General features: G+C 39.6%; 2 protein-coding genes across 7 annotated transcripts; one reads left to right on the top strand and one right to left on the bottom strand.

The window, feature by feature from the left end:
* Positions 1 to 14658, bottom strand: si:dkey-185m8.2 (trichohyalin). Of its 4 annotated transcripts, none has more exons than XM_044183334.1 (4): positions 14284 to 14658; positions 8039 to 8151; positions 6943 to 7767; positions 1 to 5618 (listed from the first exon to the last, which is right to left on the bottom strand). In XM_044183334.1, the coding sequence occupies exons 1-4, from the start codon at positions 14292 to 14294 to the stop codon at positions 85 to 87; spliced, it is 6483 nt and encodes a 2160-aa protein (XP_044039269.1). In that variant the 5' UTR covers positions 14295 to 14658; the 3' UTR covers positions 1 to 84. The 4 variants fall into 4 exon arrangements, with proteins under 4 accessions (XP_044039269.1, XP_044039268.1, XP_044039271.1 ...); XM_044183333.1 differs by lacking the exon at positions 14284 to 14658 and adding an exon at positions 8272 to 9488; XM_044183336.1 differs by lacking the exon at positions 14284 to 14658 and adding an exon at positions 8272 to 9487 and having other exon boundaries at positions 6943 to 7719.
* Positions 12938 to 27512, top strand: f13a1b (coagulation factor XIII, A1 polypeptide b). Of its 3 annotated transcripts, none has more exons than XM_044183340.1 (15): positions 12938 to 13088; positions 16349 to 16572; positions 18672 to 18860; positions 19835 to 20083; positions 20219 to 20337; positions 20414 to 20521; positions 20642 to 20816; positions 21198 to 21336; positions 22132 to 22235; positions 22499 to 22587; positions 22843 to 22996; positions 23615 to 23890; positions 24251 to 24411; positions 24648 to 24784; positions 25887 to 27512. In XM_044183340.1, exons 2-15 carry the CDS (start codon positions 16386 to 16388, stop codon positions 26026 to 26028), a joined length of 2229 nt encoding a protein of 742 aa, XP_044039275.1. In that variant the 5' UTR covers positions 12938 to 13088; positions 16349 to 16385; the 3' UTR covers positions 26029 to 27512. The 3 variants fall into 3 exon arrangements, with proteins under 3 accessions (XP_044039275.1, XP_044039276.1, XP_044039277.1); XM_044183341.1 differs by having other exon boundaries at positions 13007 to 13139; XM_044183342.1 differs by lacking the exon at positions 12938 to 13088 and adding an exon at positions 14723 to 14859.
* Positions 27513 to 27535: the final 23 nt, after the last annotated feature.

Genomic DNA, 27535 nt, shown 5'->3' on the forward strand with positions numbered 1-27535 from the left:
TATACTTCCATCACTGGTTAAATTTATTCAAAAATATTCACATAAGATTTATACATGACAAATTCATACAGTCTCATCACAGTTCTACATCAGAAACTGCTCTCTGCTGTTCAGATCCACTATATCCTTCATCTTCTCAAATAATCCCTCAATCATAGAGTTGCTTTTCTTGCTGTTCACTACATGATACCTGCCCCCACATCTCTCTATGAGCCCCATTAGCTCCCCGTTCCTTAGGATGTGCTGCTCTGCACTCTCCCCTAAACTCTCCCCCCATGTGAACAGCACCAGTGTGCGTTGCCAAATTTCTTCCCCGAGCAAACCCATGTGCTCCTCTACTGCTCTCCTGTACTTCTGTGTGCAGGTCAAGAAGGCCGGCATGAGCAGGAGGACGACGTGAGGTCCTGGGTGACACCAGGAGATACTGTCAAGAATGCTTTTCCTTTGCATGGTGTTGGTTGGATCTGGTCCGTCTCGCCACCTTAGACCTAGCGGTTCTACGACGGCAAGGCGTTGTCCGGCTATCTGACCTCTCCAAGACCTGAAGGTAGAGCCCTCGAGTTTGGATGCCTCTCCACACAGGATGGTGACTCCAGCTGGGGAGCGAGATGACCAGGACTCCCCTAACACCACCACCCTCAAATCTGACTCAGGAGACTGTTTGTTGTTTGAGCTTCTGTGATCCTGACTCCGCCCTGCTCCTGCTCTCACCCCTTCCTTTTCCTCAGCCATCTCTATCTCTTTTAGTGTTTCAAGGTGACAGTTATTGCTCTCTGCAGCTGACGATGCTGTTTTCATCCTCTGATCCTCCCTATCCTTTGCATTTTCTCCTCTATCTGACTCTCTTCCTCTTCCCTTTTCCCTTCTTTCACTGACTTCTCGGTACATTAAATTCAAGTCGTCTTCTGAGCACTCAACTGCAGGTGTCAGATCGAAAGAATCTTCCTCATGGACTCTCATATTGTCATCACCCTCATATTGTCCACTCTCTAAATCTCTTTTTTGCAACCCCTCCTCCCGTTCTTTAAGATTTTGTTCCCATTTGCTCAATTTCTTAAATGACACCTTTAAAATTTTCTCTTTGTTGTGAAGTTCTTCCTTCAGCAAAGCCAAGCCTCTCCCCATTTCATCTAACTCCTGCGTTGTAGAGTTGACTTGCTCATTTCGCATCTGCAACTCTGACTTCCAGTTGAGCAACTCCTGCTCTTCATTTCTTAAGTAATACTCCCTATCTTTCAGCTCTTTCCCTTGATCTTTCAGCCCTTTTACCTTTGTCTGAAGATCTTGACCGTGACAGTTTAGCTCTTTCTGTTTGCCTTCCAGAGCTCTAAGCAAGCTTTCTAGCTCCCTTTCCTTTTTCTTGATAGTTTGCACTCTCATGCTCACATCATGCTCGTATTTATCTCCTTGCTCTTTTTGTTGTTTTTCTAGACTTGCTTCCCATTCACTAAGTTCTTGTTCCTTACTTTCTAACTTCACCTCTTTTTCAACAAGCTCGTCCTCTTTTGCATCAAGTTCATGTCCTCTTTTACTCAGCTCTTCTTCATTTCTAATCAGAACCTGTTCCCTTTCCCTTACTTCTTTTTCCCTTTTCAAGAATTCCTCTTCAATCTCCTCATTCTTCATTCTGAACTCACTTTGTTTCTCCTTCAGCTGTTTCTGTAAATGCTCTCTCATTTCATTCATATGCCTTTCTGCCTCACCTTCTCTCTCTTTCATCCTTTCCATCTCTACTTGCTGTTTGTCATTTGCCTCCTTTAATACCCTGACTTCCACATCTCTCTCTTTCAGAATGCTTTGGATTTCTGCCTCTGTGCTCTTTACAAGCTGGTCATATCCACTGAGATGTTTTCTAACTTCTTCTTCACTCTCCTTCTTCAGCTCCTCACACTTTATTTTGAGATTGTCCGTCTCTTTTCTCATCTTCTCGTTCTGCTCCTGCAGCTCTTCAACTCTCCTCCGACTTTCCTCATATTTCTCTGTGACGTCCTTAATGCTTTGCCAATTCTCTTCCTCCAAACGACTTATAGCACAATCCTTCTCCTTTGCAATGGCTTCTGTGTTCTCGTTACTTCTCGCAATCTCCTTTTCATATTCCTGAATCATGCTTGTCATCTCCTTTTCCATCTTGTTGGTGAGCTCCTTCAGCTCGGACTTTGTTTGCTCAATTGTTTGCCTCAGTTGGATGATCTCATTCTCGTTTTCTCTGTCTCTCTGCCTCAGTTGGTCGAGTTCTTCTTCTTTCTCCTGAAGTTTTTCCATCATTTCAGCATCTTTTTTCTTTTCCTGCTCTGTGTGACGCTGCTGTATCTCGATCATGCTAGAGTTTTGGTTTTTACTGCTTTCTTTCAGCTCTTCAATTTCTTCTAAGTACTTTGCACATGTCTTTTTTGCCTCATCAATCTCACTGTCTCTCTCTGCAAGAAGACATTGTGCTTGTGTTATTTCTTGAGTTTTCTTGTTAATGATTTCTATCAGTCGGTTCATCTCGTCTTCTCCTTTCTCGTCCTTCTTCCTCTGCTCTTCCCTCCATCTCGTCTCCCTGGAGTCGGCCTGTTGTTTAAGACTTTCAATCTCACTTTCCTTTTCTTTTAGTTTTCTCTCTGTGTTATTTAAAAGCTGCAGTTTCATCTCCTCCATCTCTCGTTCTCTGTCTTGCAGTCGTTGCTCTGCCTCTCTCTTTTGATTTAGAATAATTTCGCCCCTCTCTTCTTCTTTTCTTTGCAGGATTTCGTCAATATCCTTTATATGCTGATTCAGGTTTTCTATCATTCTTTGTTTTTCTTCTAGTTTTTGCTCCATCTGTCTCTTGTGATTTAAATGATCACTTTCTCTTTCCTCTTCAGTTTCCCGCAGTTGTCGCTCAAGTTCTTTTAAATGTTCTTTCATCACTTCTATTTCTCTTTCTCTTTCCTCCAGTCTTTGCTCCATGTCTTTCTTGTGATTTAAATGATAATTTTCTTTCTCTGCCTTTTGTTGCAGCTTTTCCTTTACATGTTTGACATTTAATTTCATCTCCTCAATTTCTTTTTCTTTTTCTTTCAGTTGTTGCTCCATTTCTTTCTTGTCCTTTAAATGATCATTTTCTTTCTCTTCCTTTTGTTGCAGCTTTTCCTTCAGTCCTTTGACATTCAGTTTTATTTCCTCTACCTCTTTTTGTTTTTCCTCCAGTCTTTGCTCCATCTCTTTCTTGAGATTAATAACAAGCTTTTCTTTTTCCTTGTCACTTTCTTGCATTATTTCTTTGATTTCGTTGATGTGTTGATGTTTTAACTCCTCTATTAATCTGTCTCTCTCTTGCATTTTTTGCAAAATATATTTTTCATGATTTTCATTCATCAGTTCCTTCTCTCTTTCATTTCCTAGCACCTTTTCTTTTACTTGGGCGGCATACTTTTGCTCTACCTCTCTTATCTCTCTTTGTCTTTCCTGCAATTGTTTCTCATTTTGTTCTGTAAACTGTTGTGTCAGCTCTTTAATCTCTCTTTGTCTTTCTTGCTCTATGTCCCTTATTTTATCACTGCACTGTTGTTGGACCCTTTCCACATCTTCCTCCTTTTCTTTCACTTTTCTATCTATTTCCTCCTGGTGTGCAGCTCCCCTTGCCTCCAGTAGTTTTTCCATTTCATTCATTTTTCTTGCCATTTCTTCCTGATGCTGCTGTTTTAACACTTCTACCTCTTTTTTATTCTCTTGCATAATTTGTGCCATGTCTTTTTTGTGATTTAGCTGAATCATTTCCTTCTCTTTTTCATTTTCTTGCATTTTTCCTTCTATTTGGATGAGATACTTTTCTTCTAATTCTGCTATCTCTCTCTTTTTTGCTCGCATTTGTTCCTCTGTTTCTTTTTCAAACTGCACTTTCAGCTCTGCAATCTCTCTTTGTTTTTCTTGCTGTATGTCCCGTATATCATTGTCATGCTGTTGTTTGACCCTTTTGATATCTTCTGCATTGTCTTTCAAGTTCTGATCAATTTTTTCTTGGTGTTGAACTTTCATTATCTCCATAACTTTTTCTATTTCACTGATTTTTGTGGCCATCTTGTCCTGATGCTGCAGTTTTATGTTGTGTATCTCAGTCTCTTTCTCATTCATTTTTCTCTCCATCTCTTTCATATGTTGTGATTTTATTTCTTCAACTTTCTTCTCCATATGTTTTTCATATTGTTTTGCGTTATCGAGAGTTATCTGCTTTTCCTCTGAGGCTTTTTTTTTCAGTTCTACTAGTTCTTTGTCTTTTTCAAGCAGTTTAATTTCCATCTCTTTCTTTAGTTTTTCCTCCATTTCTGCCATCTCCCTGTTTTTTTCTTGTACTTTTCTCTCGAGAACATTATCATAGTGTCTTTTTGTCTCATCCATTTCTGTTTTTAAATAATCAACTTTTTCCATCCACTCTGCTTTCTCTTTCTTTTCCAGCTTTATGCTTTCTTCCAGTGTCTTTACTTCACTCATCCACTCTTGTTTCTTCACTTTAATGGTATCCTCCCTCTGTTTTCTCTCATGTTCATTTTCTACACTGGCACGTTCAAGGTCAAGCAGCTTCAGTTGCTGTTCATCAGTTCTTTCTTTTAGCTCCTCAATCTCTCTCTCTTTTAGCTCCAGGCTGAGCATTGCGTCGTCCCTTTCTTTTCTACTCTGGTTTAGTGCTGAGCGGATTCTCTCTTTTTCTACGTTCAGATCCTGAATTTCTCTCTCTTTATCCTCTGTCAGCCATCGCATCCTCTCCTCTAGCTCTCCAATGTCATTCTTCCTTTCTCCAATCCTCCTGTCCTCATCCCCCTCTTCTTCCCTTTGAACGTCGGCCTTTCCGGGTGATTTCACCTTTTTCTTCCTGTCAAAGAACCACCTGATGCTTTTCATCTCCCTCTCTCTCATATTTTTCAACTCTGCCTCCTGACGAAGCATTTTATCTCCCATCTCCTTCAGGCGCTGGTTGAACTTCTCGTTCCTTTGCCGGCTCAGATCCCTGACATCGTGGACCAGGCTGGAGAAAGCCTCACACCTGTTCATTGCAGCCATCTTTTCCACCTTCTGCAGGAGCTCTGTCACCTTGCTGGAGCCTCCATCTACGCTGCTAATGACATGGTACCTGCCCCTGCACTTCTCCAGCAGCCACTGGAGGTCCCTGCCCCCACCCTGGATGTGCTGCTCAATATCCACCCCCTCTCGAAGCTGATCCCCATGGGTGAACAGCAATATCGTGTGTCTCCATACACCCTCGCCCAGAAGCTCCAGATGTTCCCTCACATGTCCTGCCCTCACCAGTGTATCCACCCTCAGAGTCAGCAGAAGTGCATGGGGCCCTGGCGGACACAAGGCCACACTATTGACAATCTCCCTCTTCACCCTCTCTGGTGTGGCACCCGCTACGCCTCCCTCCCAGCCTGGAGTGTCCACCACCGTCACGAGCCGCATGGCCACCTCCGCTTGCTGACGGATGCACTCCTCTGTTACTGCCCCGGCCTCAAAGAAGCCCATTTTGCCCAGGACCGTGTTCCCGGCTGAACTCTTTCCTGTTTCACGCTCGCCCAGGAGAACTAGCCTGACCTCAGGTAAACGCCGGGGAGCCTTGGAGAACGACTGGTGGGCGTCTAGCTCGGAACCCTGAAGACCATCGCCTGGAAGGGAGAAAGGTAAACGTATTTTGTAATCAGTGTGTGCTAATACAAAGTTAAGCTCTTACAGAATGAAGAAAGCTGATGTTATAACTGCATGAATCCATTTTTAGACACACTGCCACCACTAGCTCGTTGGCTTAATAAGTTGTTATTGCTAATGTGTTAACAAACAAGTTACCTACACACTTCCACTAGGGACAGGGGTGTCCCCGCCGCTTTTTTTAATCCAGCGAAGCCGTGGTAGCTCTCCAGCATCTGATATTCTACTGTTGTCTAACACCCCGCTTGATTGTGCCAAAAAATCTAAACAAGCTGACATAAAAAGGGTTTCAGTCGTAGTCATCTGGACACTGTTTTCAGAATCAAGACGTTTCGGCTCCCATCCGGAAGTCATTCTCAATTGTTCTTCCGGATGAGAGCCGAAACATCTTGATTCTGAAAACAGTGTCCAGATGACTACGACTGAAACCCTTTCTACGATAGAACACTCCTGGACGAATGAGGGACTACACCGTCCTGACATAAAAAGCCACTACCTACAGATCCAGCAGACACAGAGCAACATTAGCATTCACTTGGAGTTGTGTTTATGGCCAGTGAATGTAAGTCCAATATTTACTTTTATGCTAACTTGTTCTAACTGTTCTAACTTTCTAACTGAAAGTGGTGAGACAACCATCCAGGCAATTCAAAAACCAAAACAGTGCACTAGAAGAGGCTAAAAAGCTCTGTCAGTGGTGCAGTTAGGTAATAATACATCATGATTTCAGCACCATCAGCAACTCTTTTACATTTCAGAGATAATCTAATTCAGTATAAAATATCAGAAACATTGATTCATGTGTATACATTTGTTTTGTTTTTGGTCACTTGGGGGCAGTAGAACAAGCAGAGGGAACAGCATTGACATATTTTCACATATATTTCATAAATATAGGGTGAATGTGTTAGCAAACAGTTGACTATTTACACATCCAGCATACACAGTGCATTATTAGCATTCATTTGGAGTTGTGTTCACTTAATGAATGTAAGTCCAATATTCACTCTCCTTTTAGCTCTGTTTTGGTCTCCACCAACTCCTGAAGGAAATATCTGGGTCTTTAGCTGTTAAATGCTCCACTGTGTTCATCAGCTAGTTGCTAACTTTGCCTGTCTGTTGTTTGGTGCTGGACAGGTAGTGTACAGTGGATTTATCAGAGTATTTTTTGAGTGCATCTGGAAATTACACTGAGAGCAGTAAGAGAGGACAAAAACAGTAAAGTTAAACCAAAAAAGGTAAAAGACCCTAAACGCTTTTCATCGAGCAGACTGAAGGACTCACTCATTAGAGCAGCTTTGATGGTCCCTCTCTGCATCTGTGCCTCCATCTCCCTCTGTTTCTTCCTCCTCTCCCTCGCTCTCCTCTTCCCGTCTGCTTCCAGACCCAACAGAACTGTGTTGTCCATCTCTAAATGACTGCTTCCATCCTTCTTCCCCTCCACCATCTCCTCCACCTTCCTTATCAGCTCTATAACCTGGTTCCCGTCTCCTTTGCTCCGGTTATCCACGACATGGTATCTGTTCCCACACTTTTGGAGGAGTCTCTGGAATGCTGGGCCGCTCGTCAGGATTCTTTGCTCCATGGACACCAGGCCTAGTTCGTCTCCCCTGGTGAACAGCAACATGGTATGCTCCCAAACTCCTTTTCCCAGCAGCTCCAGGTGCTCCTCTATCTCTCTGATGTAGTCCTCTGTTACTGAGGCGCAGGCTCGCATGACCAGAAGCACAGCGTGGGGTCCAGAAGGACAAAGCGACACACTCCGTAAAGTTTCTCTCCTCACCCAGTTGGGGGTGCTGTTGAGCGGGTAGTACCACTCCCACCCTGGAGTGTCCACCACCGTGACTTTTCTCCCTGCCACATCCGCTCGCCTTTTCACACACTCCTCCGTGGGCTTCCCGCTCTCGAACCCTCCTACTCCTCCCAGGATGGTGTTGCCTGCTGCACTCTTCCCTGCTCCTTTCCTGCCTAGGAGGACCAGCCTAAGCTCTGGTAGAGCAGGAGGGACGCTGTGGGAAGCAGGAGGGTGTTGTGAGTCCATGGCGACCTGCAGACTCTCATCTGTGAAGAAAGGGAGAAGTACTTCCTCAGTGCACCGTACCGGATAAGCTGAATGATACAAAACACAGAAGTGTGACAGTAATCAGTCATCTAGTCTTTGTATTATACTTAAAACCACACTTGAAACCTTGTTTTACCTCGAGAACCGTAATTAGATTGTTTACTTGCAAATTATATATATATATATATATATATATATATATATATATATATATATTTATTCACTTCAGTTTCACAGTAAGGTGCCTCCATACAAGCTTATTTCACATTTATAATACTTGAGTAAACAAAGAATGAAAGAGCGCTACAATAAACTTACCACCGTTCACAACGATGACTGGACTACAGTTCTTATCTGTGTCCATCACCTCTCTGTCCACTTTCTTCCTCTTCCTCTTTACGGTTCCTGTGTGTCGTTTACAGGAAGTATTTCTTCAGCGTCATTGTGAAAGAAAACAGAAACACCCTTGTAGTTAATTAATCCAAAATGAAGGTTTGTGCTGCATAAACTGAACGCAGACAGCGGAAAACTTGTTGCGTCACGTGACAGACCTGTGGTTTTCTAACATGCTCTCCTTCAAGACGACAGGAGGTGAGGAGGAGGCATGGTGACTTTTCGACACACACACACATTAACATGCACATGCTTGCAAAACACACATGGGGAACACACACTAATGCAAATATGAATGCTGCACACAGTTGCAAGGATTTTGTACACACAGAACATGTATATGCATGCTGAGACACACATGCAGGCTTCACGATGAGAGCTGCAGAGCTCATTACTGTCAAACACTGTCCTGTGGTAAATGTGTGGCACTTCCGTTTCCTTTACCCACAAGCAAAATGTAGCTAACTCGGCCTTGTGATAACGAGTTCCTGCCTCGAATAATGTTGTCAAAGTACTTTAAAGGACAAGTTGACAAAAGTGAGCAAACAGCAGACATAAGTTAATTTTTAAGTGCAAAATATTAAATATTGCAGTAATCTATGATTGTTTTGATGCCATTTGTACATGTTTCACCATGCAGAATTAATTTTGGATTCAAAATCTCACATGGTACACAAACTGAAAGTAACAGCACCAAATGAGGAAGCACATCTTTTATCAAGTTTATCAGAGCATCAAAATATACTGTATGTTCCTGAAGTTAATCATTGTTTCATTTAAATAATAATTCTCCTGCAATGATCTCTTAAAAGTTAATTTGTGACCTTGCTGGCAAAACAATCTCACCACAAGATCCATTTAACAATTGTTCTGGAGTGCTCAATCAAACATGATATTCATTGTAATGACTCAGGTGAATGAGATTGGCGGGAACACACTGAGGGTGACTGAAGGTGAGGCTGGGAATGTTCATATCTGGAACGACAGGTAGGTTAGTGACTATGCGGGCAAAGAATGTGTAGAAAAGAGATAAGAGTTGGCAGACGTCATGACAGTTCATTATGTGATGTGATTTTCAAGGACAAGAATGAACTTTGAAACTCAACTTTTAAGCCAACATGGAAATTTGAACATCTACATTTCTATGACCGCCTGGTAAACTCCATCTACTGATACACAAATAGCTTGTGATAGCAACTGTCTGAAAGGATTCAGTGTAATATTCTGCTTTTTATGTATCTGATAACATGCTACTTTAACTCTCTCTCACAGTATATAAATGGTTTATGACACACTGTGAAGTAGCAGACATAAGAATATATTATTGCGTTTTTCAATATCTATAACTCCTCCTGTGGGAACTCATAAGTGAAGGCTGCTGTATAAACAGACAATAAATGACAATATAGTAAAAAAACAGTTGTATAGGAGAAGTTATAATTGTTGACAAATACTGTACATTTATTAATACTTTAAAATGTCCTTATAGCTGCGTACAACTACATTATAGTGTGTTGTTATAAATGCTTACAAATGCTAAATAGCGGGGGTAAAGTCAAGTTCTACCCATCACTTTTGGTTTTCTGTTCTGCATCTCCCTCAGAGTTTGTGTTTTTATGCAAACATTAAATAGTTTTATCCCCTCTTAAGTATAAGGGAGTAAATCCTAAATCAACAGAGCAGCAAATAAGAACAGAACAGCTAACGACTGTTGAACCACTGATGAATTTCTCAGCTGCATTTCATCATAATCTAAAATAGTGATACATTTACTTTCAAACAGCCGTTGTATTGTGTGAAGAGCCAGTATCCTTTCATCATGCCTGTCTGCTGTCACTGCATCTTGGCTGTGTGGCATCCCTGGCTGCATACATGGTACAACATGTTCTCATGTCCAATCCAGTCAGTCCTATGAAAACACACGAACACACACATTAGATCATGTCCTCTATGATTCACCCTTTCCTTTAGCACCAGTCAGGGTTAATGAAAACAAACCCTGTTTATGGAAAGGACTGAATCAGCCGTATTGATTTGGCGCCTTTAACCCAAGCAGAGTTGTTTTGAGGTCTGTTAAGTGTTCGGTGAATTTTACCGTGATGGATGCCTTTTCACATGTGCACTGCCTTCCAAAAAAAATGTCAAATTAATTACATTGTATTGGACTACCTGCAGCAGCCGCACTTTCCTCCAAATATGAGACTGCCTGGCATCACCATATCATGAATAAAAAACAGCCCAGAAAATTCTACCATCAACGCTGAAGCTCACAGTTGTTTCTTTTTAATGTAACATATAAATTTGCATTGGCATTTGCTGATATCCCCTGAAATTAACTGGTCAATCAAGAACATAATTACTAGTGGTGGAAATGTGAAACAGAAACATATAGTACAGTGTTTCCTCTGTGTTTGCAGTGGAGCTTGTGGGTATTTTTAGCTTTGCTTCCACATCTGTCGATGACTTGGAATCAGTTTTAAATTAAAGGTTAAACGTTTCTTTTTTCATTCATTTCAAAACATTAGACACCTTCTGCTTTAGATGAAAATTAAACTATTTTTTATGTTCATGTTTTGGGTTGTACTGATGGAAATTCTTTCTCATGGTAGCAGCAGATCATTAAACGAATGAATGAGAAGGACATCTTGTGCATAAGCAATGTGGTGGCTCCACTGGCTCTTGAGCAGTTGTGTCTTTTATTGTGTTTGGACTCATTTTTTGCTCTTTATTACCCTTCAAAACAGTATCAGTGCCAATATGTAAAAGGGAACAAATGCTAGAATGTAGTAGCATTAGTAGTAGTAATAGTGGTAGTATCAGAGGAAGTACTAGTAGTAGGAGTAATAATAGCGAATAACAGCGAAGTAGTAGTGGGAATAGTAGTAGCAACAGTGAGAGGAATATTGGTGGTAATATTAAATAGTAGTTTCATCTGTAGCAGCATTATACGTAGTGATAGTAGCAGTAGCAATAGAAGTATGAACAGTAAAAGTGATATAAGTATTAACAAAAAGCAAAACTAACAGCAACAGGAAGCAGTAGTTGTAGTTTAACACCTACAGCCAGATTTGAGCTGACCGCGGCTCACTGTTGGCACATTTGGCTGTGTTCTGGCACCAGAAGACCAACTGTGAGCCAATAACCTCAAAGTCTAGCCATTTTGCTAGATTATTTAAAGGTACCTTGTGGAGCTTTTGACCACTATTTGTGCTATTTAGTAATATTTTCACATGTTTTTGTTTTTTACACTGTTCCACTGGTCGACAGTTGGCGGTCAAGAAATATAGCAATGCACCAACAAGGCAGTGAAGATGAGGACTGCTATCAAGCAAACATGGATATTTACTTATAAGGTTTCACATTCTTTCCAAAACTGGCAATGCTAATTTATATATTTTTAATATGAGGAAGGAAATGTATTTAACACCTTTATTAGGCCTCAATTCATGCGTTTACATCCACCTGTTTGGTGAAGTGGAATCATTGGAAATTTAAAAAGAAAAAAAAGAAAGTGAGCAAGTTAGTGATCGATAAAAACAAAGTTCAACAAAGTGCAATGGAAACAGACTTAGCGAATAAATAATGATGTACATGAAGCTTGTGACTTAAACATCACTCAAGCTTCAGCTCTACTGGAGAGTTGAGGAAATTTGTTTAACATTTGCACTAAATTTGGATGGAAACTTGGCTAATGATGCACACAATTCATTTTGTGAGAAACAGTGAATGTAAACATAAGTTTCTTTGTTAAAAAAAAACATTTCAGGGTACCTTTAAATTGGGGTTCAAACGTGGGCCAATTTCAGTTGAGAATCAGGTCCCGTTTGCCACAAGCCACCTGAATCAGACCAGTGTACTTTGGTCAATTCCAGTCATTCAGAGGTTCACTCACAAATCAGACATCCAGCAAACAGGCGTTTATTAATGAAACTCCAATTGTAAATAGCCTAACGGGAATTACCAAGTGAATTGAGGTACAGGGTCTTCAATTAAGAGACCACAACAGTCGGTGTGGCTTAACGTTAATAACTGGCTCTTTATTTAGAACAGACTAAAACCCAAAAACCCAAAAAGAGAGGAAGAGGAGAGGCCATATCACGGCTGGGAAGCCACTGGCAGAGCAGTGGGAGTATCCTACCTGTATAAAGATAACATAAACCAAAACCAACACCTCAAATAAAAGCATCACCCTAGTAAACATGCCTCCACAAACCACACCACCATCAAAAGTGAGTGGACTCCCAGGACACCAACCACACCTGTGACTGGACACCACCACAACCTGCACAACTAAAAACGAGAGAGACAGAATTAAAATCATATTCTAACCAACCCTGAAATAAGACAAAACAAACAATATCAAAATAGACATCAGTCAGAGCTTTTCCTGTGAACAAACAACTTGCAACTTGGGTGCAAGTTAAACATGAATTATTAGCAACATTAAATTAATACATTATGTACCTTGAACCTGGTGACAGACAATTACCTCCACCTGCTCAACCTTCAGTAAAAGTCACGGCAGACCCCACTTACAATAATAATGATCGCTAGGATGGCTGATAAAAAATACATTAGAAAATTGGAGGTAATGAAAAACAGTGAAACAAAATAAAGATGTGTCTCCTCTTTATCATCAGTAATAAGATGAAGATAATTACCCTTGTCACACTAATCCTGCATGTATATATCAAATTGTGAGAGTGAGAATCTCAATCAATCAATCACTTTATCTCGCTGAGCTCCATCCTGCTGTGGGTTGTACAGAGATGGTGGATTCCACACAACACTTCCCCTGCAAAGGTCTTAGACACACACACACACACACACACACACACACACACACACATGGATAGCTCTTCCTCTCCCCTGTAGGGTATATAAGCAGAAGCAGAAGTCTTCCAAGACGGAGCAGCAGCAGCAGCAGCAGACCATCTCCAACCAACAGCAGCTTCTCTCTCCAACTTCTTCTGAGGTGCGTCCACTCTGCATTCAACCTTACTTTACAGATACGAAGGTTGCATTTGTAAGTAAGAGCTCTGTTTTGGTGCAACATTTTTCTCGCAACAAAATTCCTCAGCAGCTTGGTAACTTTGTTTTGTTTATATCTTCCAGATGTGAAGATCCAAATTAATTTGGTGATACATCTGAGAGTCATTTAAAACATTATGCAGTTGTTGTGTAATCTCTTAAGCTCTTTTGTTGAAACAAAGGCTCTGAATAACTCAAACAAACCTATTGTTCATCACTATATGTCATGATTATTTCATTACTGATGCACTTTTCTCTCATCCAAAATTGGACAGAATGGCTGCATTACATTCTCAGTCTCATCCTCACTCATTCTTATAAACCAGGGGTCACTACCTGAGTATTACTAACAGTAACAGTGGAATTAAAAATCCAGGGGTTATTACTTGAATATTATAGGTAGCATAGCAGTAACAGTAACTACATTTATAAAAGTAAAAACTCCTTATCTTCAAACGAAATATGTGTTTGATCCTGAAGTAGTTGTGCAGCAGATGCTGCTTCAATGAAGGTTTTCCATACTGTTGAAATGCATATTTTTTATCTCTAAAAAGTATATTATACATGCCATTTAACTTGAGTTTTTGCTGGGAAATATATGGTCTTGGCAGAGAGTTTTATGGGGAGCACAAAACTTCCCCAAACCACAAATAGGCACAGTTCTGCTGGTAAACTTGTGTTGAGGTTTCTTCTGTGTCAGCATTTGCCAAAGTTGTGTTGAAAACGTGTGTGTGCTTTTCTCACAAGTGTCTCAGAAATGGTTTAGGTCAGCAATATGCAGTGGTGTGAAGTAAATAAATGCATTTAGTCAAACCCTAGATTTAAGTATAGTTTTGACATACTTGTACTTTACCCAAGACTTCAGGGAAATATTGTACTGTGTATTATACAACTCCACTAAATTTATCTTATAGCTACAGTTACTAGTTTACTTTACTTTACTTTGCTGAATTAATCTTTTACAAAATAGACCTTACATTAGCTCAATCTTGACTAGCTACACTGGTTTAATCTTTAACAGTATATTACATTTTAGTATAAATTTATCATGTTTTTGATCTTAATCTTAATCTCAAAAATAACTGTATCTGTTAAATAAATGTAGTGGAGTTAAGGTAGAATAAAATAGAAATACTCACCTAAAGTACATCAAAATTGTACTTAATTACAGTACTTGAGTAAATTGTTCTTAGTCACTTTCAATCACTGTGCTGCCGTCTATCTGTCTGCCCATGTGTCCCTCTGCCAGTCTACAGAAGGTAAGCGTGTCTATCCGTGCCACCAGTGGTTCGGGTGAAAACAGAGCCTTCACTGTGCTAAATGATGACTCATGCAGCTTAACATCGTCCCAAACTTCTCTCCTCGTCCAGCGCACACCCACATTATGCAAGTGTTCTCAGGCAGGTGTTTGTACCATAAACCTGACGCACTGTGCACCCTGCTAGCATCTTATGAAAACAACTGTTGTGTATTTAATAGTTAAAGCAGCCTTACCACATACTTACATAATCATCATGGCAGTAACTTCACGCCCCCCTGACCTGCAGTGGCAGCCCGCTCTGTGTCTTGGAAGCAGGATTTAGATAGACCCCATGTGGGCTGAAGGGGTGTTGTAATGTTTCATGTTTACATGAGTCACTCTGAGTACACTGAGGGTCTTTGTTTACTTCAATTTGATGTGTTCACACCCGGGGCTAAGTTCGGACCTGCTAGTGGTGAGTTGTGTTTTGTTTTTTCTGGTTTATTATTTTCACCTTTGAGAGTATTTTTATATTACTTTGGTTAACCACGAAACCTGTTTGGGAGACTTTAACAAAGAACTCCCATTATTACAACTAGTACTACTACTGCTACTTGTATTGTAAATGTACCATTAGTATGCTCACCAGCACCTCCACTACCATGCTTCTCAACTTATTGATTAACTGTTTGGTCTATAAAATGTCAGAAAATAGTGAAAATGTTCAAAGTGAAGTCTTTCATTTCCTTGTTTTGTCCAATCAACAGTCCACAACCCAAAGATATTCAACGTACTATCATAAAGAGACAAAAAAAACAGCAAATATTCATATTAAACCACCACATTTTGTCTATAACGTGTAAAATGGGCCAATAGAAGTAATGTGTTTCTTTTCATACTTCTATTATCACTGGTAATAAACCTTTAATTGTACTTTCTCTACTGCTGCTACTGCCATCAGTACTCCTATATTGATAATTTTATTTCACAAATATCATTATTAATTCTTCAATTGGTTGGTCCCAATTTGACTGCATGCAATAATACATGAATAGATACTATTCATTTATTATTAGATTTAATTGATTTATATGTTATGTTTATCTAAAAACATCTTAAGTAAACAAGCTGGCTGTTATTTCTTCATAACATTCATAATAACATGACCTCATGCAAAAGAAAACCACAGTAAGACTAAATGTGGTTTCCCTCCATGACCAGGAATGATTCATTATCTGCTAGTTCTAACTACAGTAAATGTGTCTTTTCATAGACTTGATTAATGCTCGGTTTTAAAACTTGTGTTTATCTCTCTGTGACCACAAAAACACACAATATGTGAGTGAAAATAAATCACCAAAGACTAACAGTGTCTTTCTTTACCAGCATCTTACAGGAAGGGAAGTGACTGTAAACTCCACCCACCACCCAACCCACAGCACACACACATAAACCACTTCCATGTGTGTGCTGTTTCATCATTCGCAAACTTTAATATTTTCTTTTTTTTTTGCTTTGACAGCTATTACAATTTGAAAATCTTTCCCTCTTAAATAAAAGGGGCTAGGGACACTCTGTCGCTCACACACACACACACACACACACACACACACACACTCTGACATGGTTCCAGTTCTTCTACAGATGTAAAGCAGATGGGTTTGAAAGCAACTCGCCCACCATGCAGGGATGAATGGAGCATGATGGAAATTCAGCCTTAAGAAACTGCACAGATGAACAACTAGTGAACAAGCATATTTTAAATACTGTATGAAGTCAGATGTGTGTAGATTGCTGCCACCTCTAGCCTACTAAAATGCACCAGCTGAATTCACTTTGGAGTTTACTTTACAAATTATCTGAGTTATTTCAAATATATTTAATCTAATTCAGGAATATCGAAAACTGAAATCTTAACAAAAAAGAGTAAAAAATAAGTGTTTTCCATCCCACTGCTCTTCCAGTCCTGCGACGGATCATCCACCTTGAACCATCACCACCATGTCTGATCAAGGCGCCACCCCTACTCCCTCTCCTGCCCCCCCTGCTCCTACCGGACCCCCTCCCAAGGTGACGAACCGTGGCCGCACTGCAATTCCCATCGCCAGCTCCAACTCTGACACAACGGACATCCCTGAGTTTGAGCCCTTTGTTGCACCGGGCCCGAGAGGATTTCCACCTCTGACTGGTGAGGGAGTACACTGTAAAACATCATAAAGGAATTTAATCAACTAATCTTTTGTTGTTAACTTAATGTTTTATTAATTTCAAGTTAATTCAACTTAATATATCTAGTTTGTATTTTCACACCACTTCAGAACTTCTAAAGATGAGTTCCTCTGACTTGAAGTCTTTTGACTTGTGCTCAAGTACTTGTGCTCGGAGAGTTCACTCAACTTATTAAATTAAGTTTTATAGAAACATGATCAGCATATTAGCAGACTTCCCAGCATGCATTGCTTGAGGGTTAAAACTCTCCAGAGACCTTTTTTTTAGTTTGAAGAAAACATGATGGAAGCTTGCTGAATCTCTTTAATACATGTTAAGATAAGTCATGGTTGTTTCTTCTCATAGTAATGAAAGCAATGTTAACCACAATGAAGGTTACTGAATACAGTCCCTACCACCTTAAACATAAATTAACAAATTCATTAAAAGCACATTTGCATCACTTTAATACCTTAAGTTTATTGAACTTGTTATCTCTTGTTCAGTTAATTTAACTTATATGGTTTTACATTTCCAAAAATCATGAGACGACTTTGAAGTAATTACATTAACTCACATTTTTAAGGCAGCGGGAGATGTTAAATTGTTAAGTTGAACCAACTTAAAATGTTTTACAGTGTATTGTGTTGTCTGTATGTTTGTGTATGTGTTTGTAATTGATCAACCCTTAGAAAAAGGTCATATATGAAAACACATGCAATCAAATGTGTATGTAGGGGAAGGTCTAAAGTGTAAATTTAAAGCAACTGAACAGTAGGTCAAATCTACTCCTCTTAACAATAAGCTCTTATTTATAAAGAATGGGGGGAAAGCACTGTGACATCTGTCACAGTGCTCTGAGAAGATCTTTTTCCCAACAGTGACACAGTTTCCAGTAGGCTTTGCACATGACTGACACATGAATGACATCCAAACAGGATAACTTCTGCTCACTTCCTGCAGCTTGTCACGACACTTCACCCTGTATTTATTGTCGAAGAGCTGCATAGTGAGAGCTATCCTCATGTGACAGGAATTTATGAATGCAGTGACTGTAATTTCTGTGGCACATTAGAGTAGAAAATCAAGATGACAACAAACAGACACGAGTGAGGGTGACTTACTGTACATACACATCACTAAGGTTTTAGATAAGTGATAACTGATGACACATTCAGAGAGCATTTGCTAAACAATTATCCAACTAAATTTCACTTTGTTTATCACTTTATTTGATTTTTAAATTTGCAATCACCTGATAGGATTTAATGTCAAGTCTCAATCTACTCCTTGGCTGGAAAACAATGATTTGTTAATGAGGCAGTGGTGTGCACAGGCTCTAGAGGGGCGGGGGCAAACATGCACAGCGTTTGGGTCAAAACAGAATGGCTCTTGAACTAACCAGGGGGGTATTTCAGCCTCTTATGTGCCCCTCCGGGGTGACATTAGAATATATAGGTTACAGTGAGCCTAAGTTACTTTTTGCGACAGTTATGTGATAAAGGTTAATGCTAAAACTTATTGTAACAGTGGCAAAATTCATTAAGTCAGCAAACTGTCAACAATGTTTATCTAAAGCTTGCTAACAGTAGCCACCCTGGCTAGTGGTCATACCAGTTAGGCTGTAGCAGCAAAACCTCTGAGTGTACTGAATTGAGCAACCGTGTGTTTTTTATTGCTTGTAAATTAAACTTTTCATTTGTAAGACGACGATTGAGTTATTTATTATTTTACAAAAGCTACATAGTACCTCTTTAAAATAAGATTTCAAACGAAAGGGCACTTTAGCACTCATTCTTGCTGCCCCTTCATGTAGGGCTAATTAATTTAAATTTTTAAATGATAAAACATCTGAATTATCTGGATTTTTATTTTGACTGTATAAAAACTGGATGCCATTTGCAGTAAGCGCAAATGGCAATTATTTTTATTTTTTTACTTACTTAGAGGGACTTTGTTGAGTAATCACTAAACAATTTGCATCTACTCTGCTTATTTTTACTGGAAGCATTTTCAGTATTGTAAAAGAAGATCTTATTTACTGTAAACTCTCCTCTCTTTTTTCCTCTGTTCATTCAGAGTATCTTGACATCATGGACGTGGACATGATGAGTAGGCCAGATGAGATCAACAAGAAGCAACACCACACCATGTTGTTCAACTCTAACTATCTCGTGGTCCGTCGAGGACAAGAGTTCCAGGTCAAGATCAACTTCAGTCGTCCCTACAAACCTGCTGAAGACAAGTTTGCTGTGGAGTTTACCATCGGTGAGCCAAGCTTACTGCAGTCTTAATGGTCTTAAAAGTGATATTTTCCATCCAGCAGTTGTTATAAACTCTATTAATTTTGGACCACATGGTCAGTCCAGCTCACATTTTTGTAGCTTATAGGGGCATCAAAAGCTAATAAATATTTTATGATAACACAGCAGTATGGAAAGTAGTTTATGCCAAGAGTTTACCAAAAAAAGTAATTATGTCTTAATAGCTCATGAGTCCAACTTTTCATCTTATAATTATGAGAAACCTTCTTTTCTCATTATCATATTTAACAGTTTGTGGAAGTTGGCTCCCATATAGTGGAGATAATATTTTTAAAAGGAAAAACTTCCAGCAGGTGAAGGGCCCGCTGTCTTAGAGCATTTGCTTACGACCATTTTTTTTAAAAAGTGTATGTTATTTAAAAGGTTTGAGCTATCACTTCATGTTGCGGAGATGTCTTCTTGCCAGTGAACACACTGGACACTACTAAAATTCTTAACTTGGAGAAAAAAGGGGTGAATCTACTTTGTGATTGTTGCTGAAAAGTCTTGATACATTTTTGCATGTGACCCTTGTCACAGATTGCATGTCGAGTTGTGAGCGGTTCAGTCAAAGAGTGATTTTCCCTTTTTTGACAGTTTCATTTGAATACTTTAAGAGGTAAAACTATAAGAAAAGATCAGAGAAAAGTTAAAAAGGTTTTTTACCCCAAGTTGGGAACCACTGACTTAGTGAATGCAAAGAGTTAATTATTGAGTTCAGTATTGCTGTTAAATATACAAATATTCTAATACAACAAAAGACTTGAATTGTTGTTATATACTTACAATGCAATGTTTAATATGTATGGTATTATTTTTACAACTTACAACTTCTTTGCTATTTCATTGATTGTGGCATGCCTATCAATTATCCTTGGTGCTATACGTAGCCAAGTTTTCCCATTTGCATAAATCTGCCAATACTCGCTGTGCACCCAGGCTCCAGCCCTCACTACAGCAAGGGCACCTATATTCCTGTCTTCCCCACCAAGGAGCGGAAGAGCCCCTGGGAAGGCCGCATCACAAACACCTCTGACAATTCGGTCACCATGGGCATCACTCCTGCAGCAAACTGCATTGTGGGGAAGTACCACTTGTACGTCGCTGTGGTGACGCCCTTCGGCATCCGCAGGACCAGACGGGACAACAGCCGAGACCTCTACATCCTCTTCAATCCCTGGGTGGCAGGTTGGTTTAGGCATTTTGTTCACAACTTTTTTTTTATTGCCATTTTATTGGACCACCGAGGTGGAACATGATGTTTTTGCTTTTGTCTCACTTTCATGTCCATAAACATCCACACGACCTGTTGTCTTTCCTCAGCTGATGCTGTGTTTCTGGATGATGAGGAAGAGAGGCAGGAGTGCGTGATGACTGAGATGGGGATCATCTACCACGGTGCATTCGATGACATCGCTGAGAGAAACTGGAACTATGGACAGGTAGTAGAAAAACCCATCAAGGACTTCAGGACTGTTTTCCCTAATAATGTTTTTGACTGCAGGTTTTTTTTCCTAGTTTAACTATGGAGTCCTGGATGCCTGTCTGTACATCATGGACAGGTCTGAGATGCCAATCACCAACAGGGGAGACCCCATCAAAGTGACCAGAAAGGCCTCTGCTATGGTGAAAAAATATTTATTTTACTTTTAGGGTTCTAATGAATTCCTCATGACAGCTTTACCCCACGATAGTATATTGCATCAAAATAACAAATGTCTAAAATCTGCTCTTCGTTGTATTCAGCTGAACTCTCATGACGATGAAGGCGTGCTGGTGGGGAACTGGAGTGGCGACTACACCTACGGAGTGGCGCCCACTTCCTGGACTGGCAGCACAGACATCCTACTCAGCTACGCCAGCAGCAAGATGCCTGTCTGCTACGCTCAGTGCTGGGTCTACGCCGCCATCTTCAACACCTGTGAGATCTTGACTGGATCCAAGTAGCAGAAAAAAATATTTTTTTTTCCTTTCAAAACCCCTTCCAAATTTTTTCTTGACCTCAGTGGAAAAGGTCATAATTTTAAGGAAAGTTGAGAAAGAGAAGTCATAAGGTGATGGGAAAAGGCAACCACTGCTCTAACTAAACTTACACTAGGCAACTAGGATGTGTGGGATGACAATAAATACCGCAGTTCCTTCTCCTTCAAGGAGATAGGAAAGGAAGCATAGAGGCACCTTTTCTCAGCTTTCAACTCTTATCATGGCTGATACTTAGTTATTATGGGTCAGTTCATTCAGTTTAGAACCTTCTATTCTTGTCTATTCACTCCTTGATTTCTGTCTTTGCTTGTCTGTTTAGTCCTGCGCTGTCTGGGCATCCCATCGCGGGTCGTCACCAACTACTACTCTGCTCATGACAACGATGGAAACCTGAAGACTGACATCATCCTGGAGGAGAATGGCAGGATCGACCGTGGTCGCACCAGAGACTCTATCTGGTAACATCAGATCTTGACTTTTTAATTTTTGGTTTGCTTTTGACCTGGTGGTTGTGTGGCCTAGATATTGCACTGGTGGTCCTTTAGTCTGTCCAACACATAAAAAATATCTCAGTAACTAGTGGTGAGATTGCCATGACGTTTGGCATGAATATTCATGGTCCCCAGAGGACTCTGCCTAATGACTTTGGTTACTCCTGGCCTTTCAGTTGGCACCAAAATTCGTAGGAGTAAAAAGTATTTTTAAAATACTCTGTTGTGAATATTCATGGTCACCAGAGGATGAATCCTAATATTTTTGTGACTCCCTGACATTTTCTTTAATGTCACCATCAGGCCAAATTTTCCACTTGTTTACAGGGAATATAAAAATCTAATCAGCAGTTTGCTATGAAATGTATTGATCACTTTTTGATCAACCCTTTTGATTTTGAATACTCCAGGATACTGGAGACTTCAGACATCTCATAATCAATCAAATTTGCTGGACACATTCAGGCTTCCTTAGAGGGATCTTTTTGTATTTAGTGACCCCTTGGCCTTTTCTACATGGCACCAGCCTAAGGACAAACTCAACACATTTAACCCCAATACTAGTAAAGCTATAAGGTTCAGATCCACTGTACAGGATGTAGCAGTTTTTCAGTGCTGTGGTTACAAGTGTGGAGGAAATGATGGAGGAGAGACAATTTCAAGGCCTCTATTTGTAACATACAAGTTTAGATAATAACAAAACAGGACTTTTATTCCTCTAATTTCACTAATAATATTTAAAATAATGTTTGTCATTGTCAGGAACTATCACTGCTGGAATGAGTGCTACATGTCCAGACCAGACCTCCCAACTGGCTTTGGAGGCTGGCAGGTTGTGGATGCAACACCACAGGAGACCAGTGATGGTAAATTATCATAATATGAAATAATTGGCTTTACAATAACAGGTTATGGGTTATTAAGAGTTCTATTAATTGCTAATCAAATTATTTACAGAGAAATCCCAGACATAAAAGAAACAAATGTGATTTGTTGTACTGTAGATTCTATAAATAAATGTAATACAATAAACGGACCATTGTTTTCTGTGTTTTGAGTCAGGATGAAAGTAAATGCATTAGTCTGATAGCACATCAGCATTTAATCTCTTCCTCCATTATCCATGAAGGCATGTACAGATGTGGTCCTGCATCAGTTCAGGCCATCAAACATGGGCAGATATGCTTTCCATTTGATGCTGCCTTTGTGTTTGCTGAGGTGAGTCTTTAAACAACAAATTTCAGTGTAATGTTCTGTAAAATAGTTTCTTCTTTTGTCTGTAATTGCTGAGTTAAGTGGCTGTAAGTATTTAACAGTGTCATCTCACTCACTTGTTGCTCAGTTCTCAAACAGGAAAATCTATTATTCACACAGTATTTCATTTTCTCTTTTGAGGCTCCTCTCCAAAATACTTCAGTTCAGGTCAGAGCCAAGCCAGTGGTTTTTGGAGTATCTCTGTCTTTCTCCCTACAGGTCAACAGCGATGTGGTGTTTTATTCCCGGAGTAAAGATGGGACCATGGAGCCAGTCAAAGTGAACCGGACTCATGTAGGCCGCATGATTTTGACCAAAGCTGCAGGAGATGTGACCCGCCGTGACATCACAGATCAATACAAGTTTCCTGAAGGTCAGTGACTACATCCAACACAAATCGCAGTGTTTTCAAAGGGGGGGCAGAACCATTTTCTCTGTGACTATAAGTTTAAGTGTGTGTTCACTTGTATGAATACATTTATCCTAAACACAGTGTCATAAGGAAAACAGAAAAACTGAAACACAGTATAAGTCGTCATGTTTACTGTGCAGTCTCTAAGTCAGTGTTAAGTCAATTTGTTTCTCATACTGTGCAACAAATCCAGGTTCCAAGTTAATTCGGGATGATGGTGGCTGAGTGTTGGCACAGTTGGCTGTGTGCTGGCACCATAGAGTTTTTGGGGTGTGGACTTCAGCTCCAGTTGGCGTCATTCTGGCTTGGCCAGAGTTGGCAGGACCAGAATACTTGGGCCAATTCTGGTGCTTCATTTACTACAAATTTGGCATGAATGTGACAACAAGGGTTTAGACTGCTTTAACCCCAAGCCCTTTTGTTACTGATGGTTCTGATATCTCCAAATATGCTGACTTTGTGCAAATAACCAGGAAGGCAAAACCTGTTGACAAAAACCAAAACAAACATTTATATTATCCTTTTAAATTATAGAAATGTACAAACACTACACTAATATATTTCAATTATCCAATCTAGGCAGTAAGGAGGAGCGGACCGTTCTGGAAAAAGCAGAGGAGTACGGCTGTAAACAAGAGAAGTCCAACCCTCCTATGGCTGACGTGGACCTGGTCCTGCCCACCCTGGAGATCAGTGTGGGTGACGACTTCGACCTGAACCTGGAGTTTATAAACCGCAGCGACCAGCGCCGCATCGTGGACACCTACATCAGCGGGACCGTGGTGTATTACACCGGAGTCACCGGTTACGAGTTCCTGTTCAGGAATCCCACTGTTACAATTGGCCCCAACAACAGTGAGTAAGGCGTTTATTCATTTATTATAAAAAAAAAACACTAATACTCAGAAGTATTTCTATTGACTTTTTCATTTAATTCATTCAGCAACCACATACAACATCAACTACATGATCAAGAATATGTAAGCATTGTTAGAAATCATTAGACATCAGTAAAACTACCATAATTTAACACAAGAAAGCACTCAATAAAATTCAGTCCTCTACCTTAGTAATCTTAGAATCTTAGAGATAGTTTGCATGTGATTTGGATCATAAATATTGTGGATCTAAAAGAAAAATCACATGCAATTAAAAGAAAGAAATAATCCAAAAAGGTCAATGCAGAGAGAGCAGTGTTGTATCTGTGTTCTCCAGGTGTGAAGGAGTTGGTGGTGGTCGAGTCAAAGAACTATATGAAGCATCTGGTGGAACAGGCAAACCTCCACTTTATTGCTACTGGGAAGGTCAAGGAGACTGGCCAGATCGTCACTGCCATGAAAGTCGTCACCCTGCGCACTCCCAAACTCACCATTGTGGTCTGAAATACTTTTATTCTGGCTATACGTAAAACTTTCTACACAAATCAGTCATCAATCTAATGGCACTTTTTGGCATCAGCATTTTGGTACACATCCTGCTTATTTCTACTACTTTCTTTTTCCAAAATTACTTTTCTACAATTTAATCACACTCAATTTGTTGTGAAAATAACTTTTTGTAAGTGGATTTGTCATGTTTTCTTTATATGATGTATGTTCTTCATGTATTTCAGGTGTCTGAAGGGGGGAAAGTGAATGAAGAGATGATGGCGACTGTGGAGTTCACAAACCCCTTCACCTTCAGCCTGGAGGGCGTCTACATTCGCATGGAAGGACCCGGGATCATGCTGCCCAAGTCGAAATACTACAGGTGAGTTCAGCACATAAGAAATAGGTGTATGTGTGTGTGTGTGTGTGTGTGTGTGTGTGTGTGTGTGTGTGTGTGTGTGTGTGAAATCTTTGTCTTTTACTCATCTAATATGTTAGTGTTTCAGTTAGATTTTGGGCTGTTAGTATAAAATATTTTCATATAACTGAAAGATTAAAAACTACTCTAGATTTTAGATCAACCGCCAGATATTCCATCTGTACAGGTTAGAAATTATTTTATAAAGTAAAGGTGGTGCCTTTTTCATAACCCCACAAACCTTCAGCTGAAAATCACTCAAGTTTTCACAAAAAAACACAATTTTTCATTATGTTACAGCATTCATTCATCTCTTCATATCTGTGCGTAGGTTGTGTAGCACAAAATTGATACGCTGCAGAGATTTTTACAAATCTGAATATTAAAAGAAATCCACTCTCTGAATTTAAATTTCAGAGTGTGGTATGCCATTACTGTTCTATTCAAATTACATAAACCTCTTAAACAGTATTTTTCAGTACATAAGTTATGGAACATGACTATTTTCTGTACAAAATTTAAGCATGCCAGGTGCTTTTTATTTCTCAAATTAAAAGCTTCAAAGAAGAAAAGTTAGGTTATTGGGTAACACTTTACAATAACAGTACAAAAGAGCAATAAACTAAACCAATATATAATTAATGCATGACTCATGATGATTTAATGTATCAATTAATACAGGATGTGTCGTGAATTCCTATTGTTCATTGTTAGGAAATGTTCTGTTGCATGTGTCTGAAATGTCCTTTTCTATTTAACAAATTCCAGCTAATATCACTTAAAGCAGCTATAATCCACCTATTTATAATAATAATGTAACAATGTGAAAACAATGTGAAAATGTGCCATATCAACTTTAAAGGTGATGATATGTCAATGCTGTGTTCACAGCTTGTTCCTGCTGCCCCCAAAAGGCAAAAAAAAAAAAATCAGTTATTGCAGGTTTAAGCATGTGTTATGTACCCTTATTATAAAGTGTTACCACTTCTTGATTAAGTATCTTTGAAATGACACCAAAAATCAGCCCAGTCATTCTGGCATCTAACTCTAACCCTGCTTGTTTCAGTCTGATCACAGGAGGCTCCTCCCTGACCTGGACCGAGTTTTTCACCCCACAGAGGGCTGGCAGCACCAGGGTGATCGCTACTCTGGACTGTCCCGCTCTCAGGCAGGTCGCTGGCCAGGCGTCTGTCACCATCGAGCCCTGAGGATCCCTGTAGGATCACTGAGGCCAGACATCTTTCAACTCACTTACACTTCAGCCCAAATATAGACCTATAACATATTAAGTGTATACAGTTTAATAGGTGTAGCTTCAGCATTTATGCTAACAATGGGGATGGTTTTAGTCACAAGCAAAGAGTGTGCAGATCTCTTAGATCTAAAAGATAGTCATTTTTAAAAGTGCAATTTGTTAATGCAAGTTTAAAAAGAGGCTAATTAACACATTTTTGTACCATATCAAACATTTTGACAGTTAAAGGGCAACTGTTTTATGATAAAGAATCAGTTCAACTCAAATCTATGATTAGTAGTGTAAGTACAGTGAGTTTGGCTGTCTTCGAAATCACTCCTTCATTTAATCATTCACTACTCCCTATATAATAAGACCCTTTATAGTTTACTCTATAGTGAGCAGTAAACTGAGATTTCAGACACTAATAAATCATCGTTATTTTGGATCATCACTGAGAATTGTCATATCCCCCAGACTGTTAATTTTCACATCTGTAAAACGCAGTGCACTGCATTGTGGCATTTTGGCCATTGACGCTGCTTTTGTTGTTCAGTTGTGGAATTTTTGAGGGCACTATGTAGTGTCTAAATTTCACACTCAGAATTCAGAAACAAATAAAATGGCAGAGAGTAAATATAGGGCACTATAGAGTAAATAGGTGCGAGATGTCGGACACAGCCTGTTTATTTTAACGCTGCATTAATCAAAATCAGAATTACTCCAAAGCTGAAAGACACACACAGTCCTGATATATTAATGTCTTATGAAGTCAATAGGGCTAACATGTTAGCAAAAATTGCCTCCTTACAAGTCCAACAGACACAGAGCAACATTATCAACCCACCTGTTTTCTGGTGTTCTGATGTATTTAAGTCTAATATTCACTCTCCTTTTAGTTTAAGTCTCCACCAACTCCTGAGAAAAATATCTGGGTCAATATTTGCTAAGTGTTCAATTTTCTTCACCAGCTAGTTGCTAACTTTGTCTGTCTGCCGTTTGGTGCCAGGTAGGTTTTTTGCAATGGATTTATCAGAGCTGGGTTTCCTGAAAATGGCTTCCTGCAGCTGCTAGAATAAGGGTTGATTGGGGCAGTGAGACTGAACAAAAAAGCAATTGTGCCATAAAACCGAAACAATGAGCCAAAAGAGGCTAAAAAGTGCAACAGAACTGCAGAGTTGGGTGATAATTCTCTGTGGATGTGAGATATGAGCGACCCATTTGATGATATGTTTAATTTAATATAGAAAATATTGATTAATGCAGCTTCAACTTAATTTTCTAAATTTTCTCCCACTATGCAACTATTAAACTGAAGTGTTAATGTTTCTGCTTGAGTACCGTAAAGATCTCTTTCCACCTCTATATATCAGTATACAAAATTTGTTTCTTCCCATTTTTTCTTTGTACAAGAACAAATGCAAATATCAACTAAATAAAAGATTCCCTATAAGTGTGTGTTTATGTGAGTCAGTGGTGAT

Source organism: Siniperca chuatsi, linkage group LG22, assembly GCF_020085105.1.
Source record: "Siniperca chuatsi isolate FFG_IHB_CAS linkage group LG22, ASM2008510v1, whole genome shotgun sequence".
Taxonomy (NCBI): Eukaryota; Metazoa; Chordata; class Actinopteri; order Centrarchiformes; family Sinipercidae; genus Siniperca; species Siniperca chuatsi.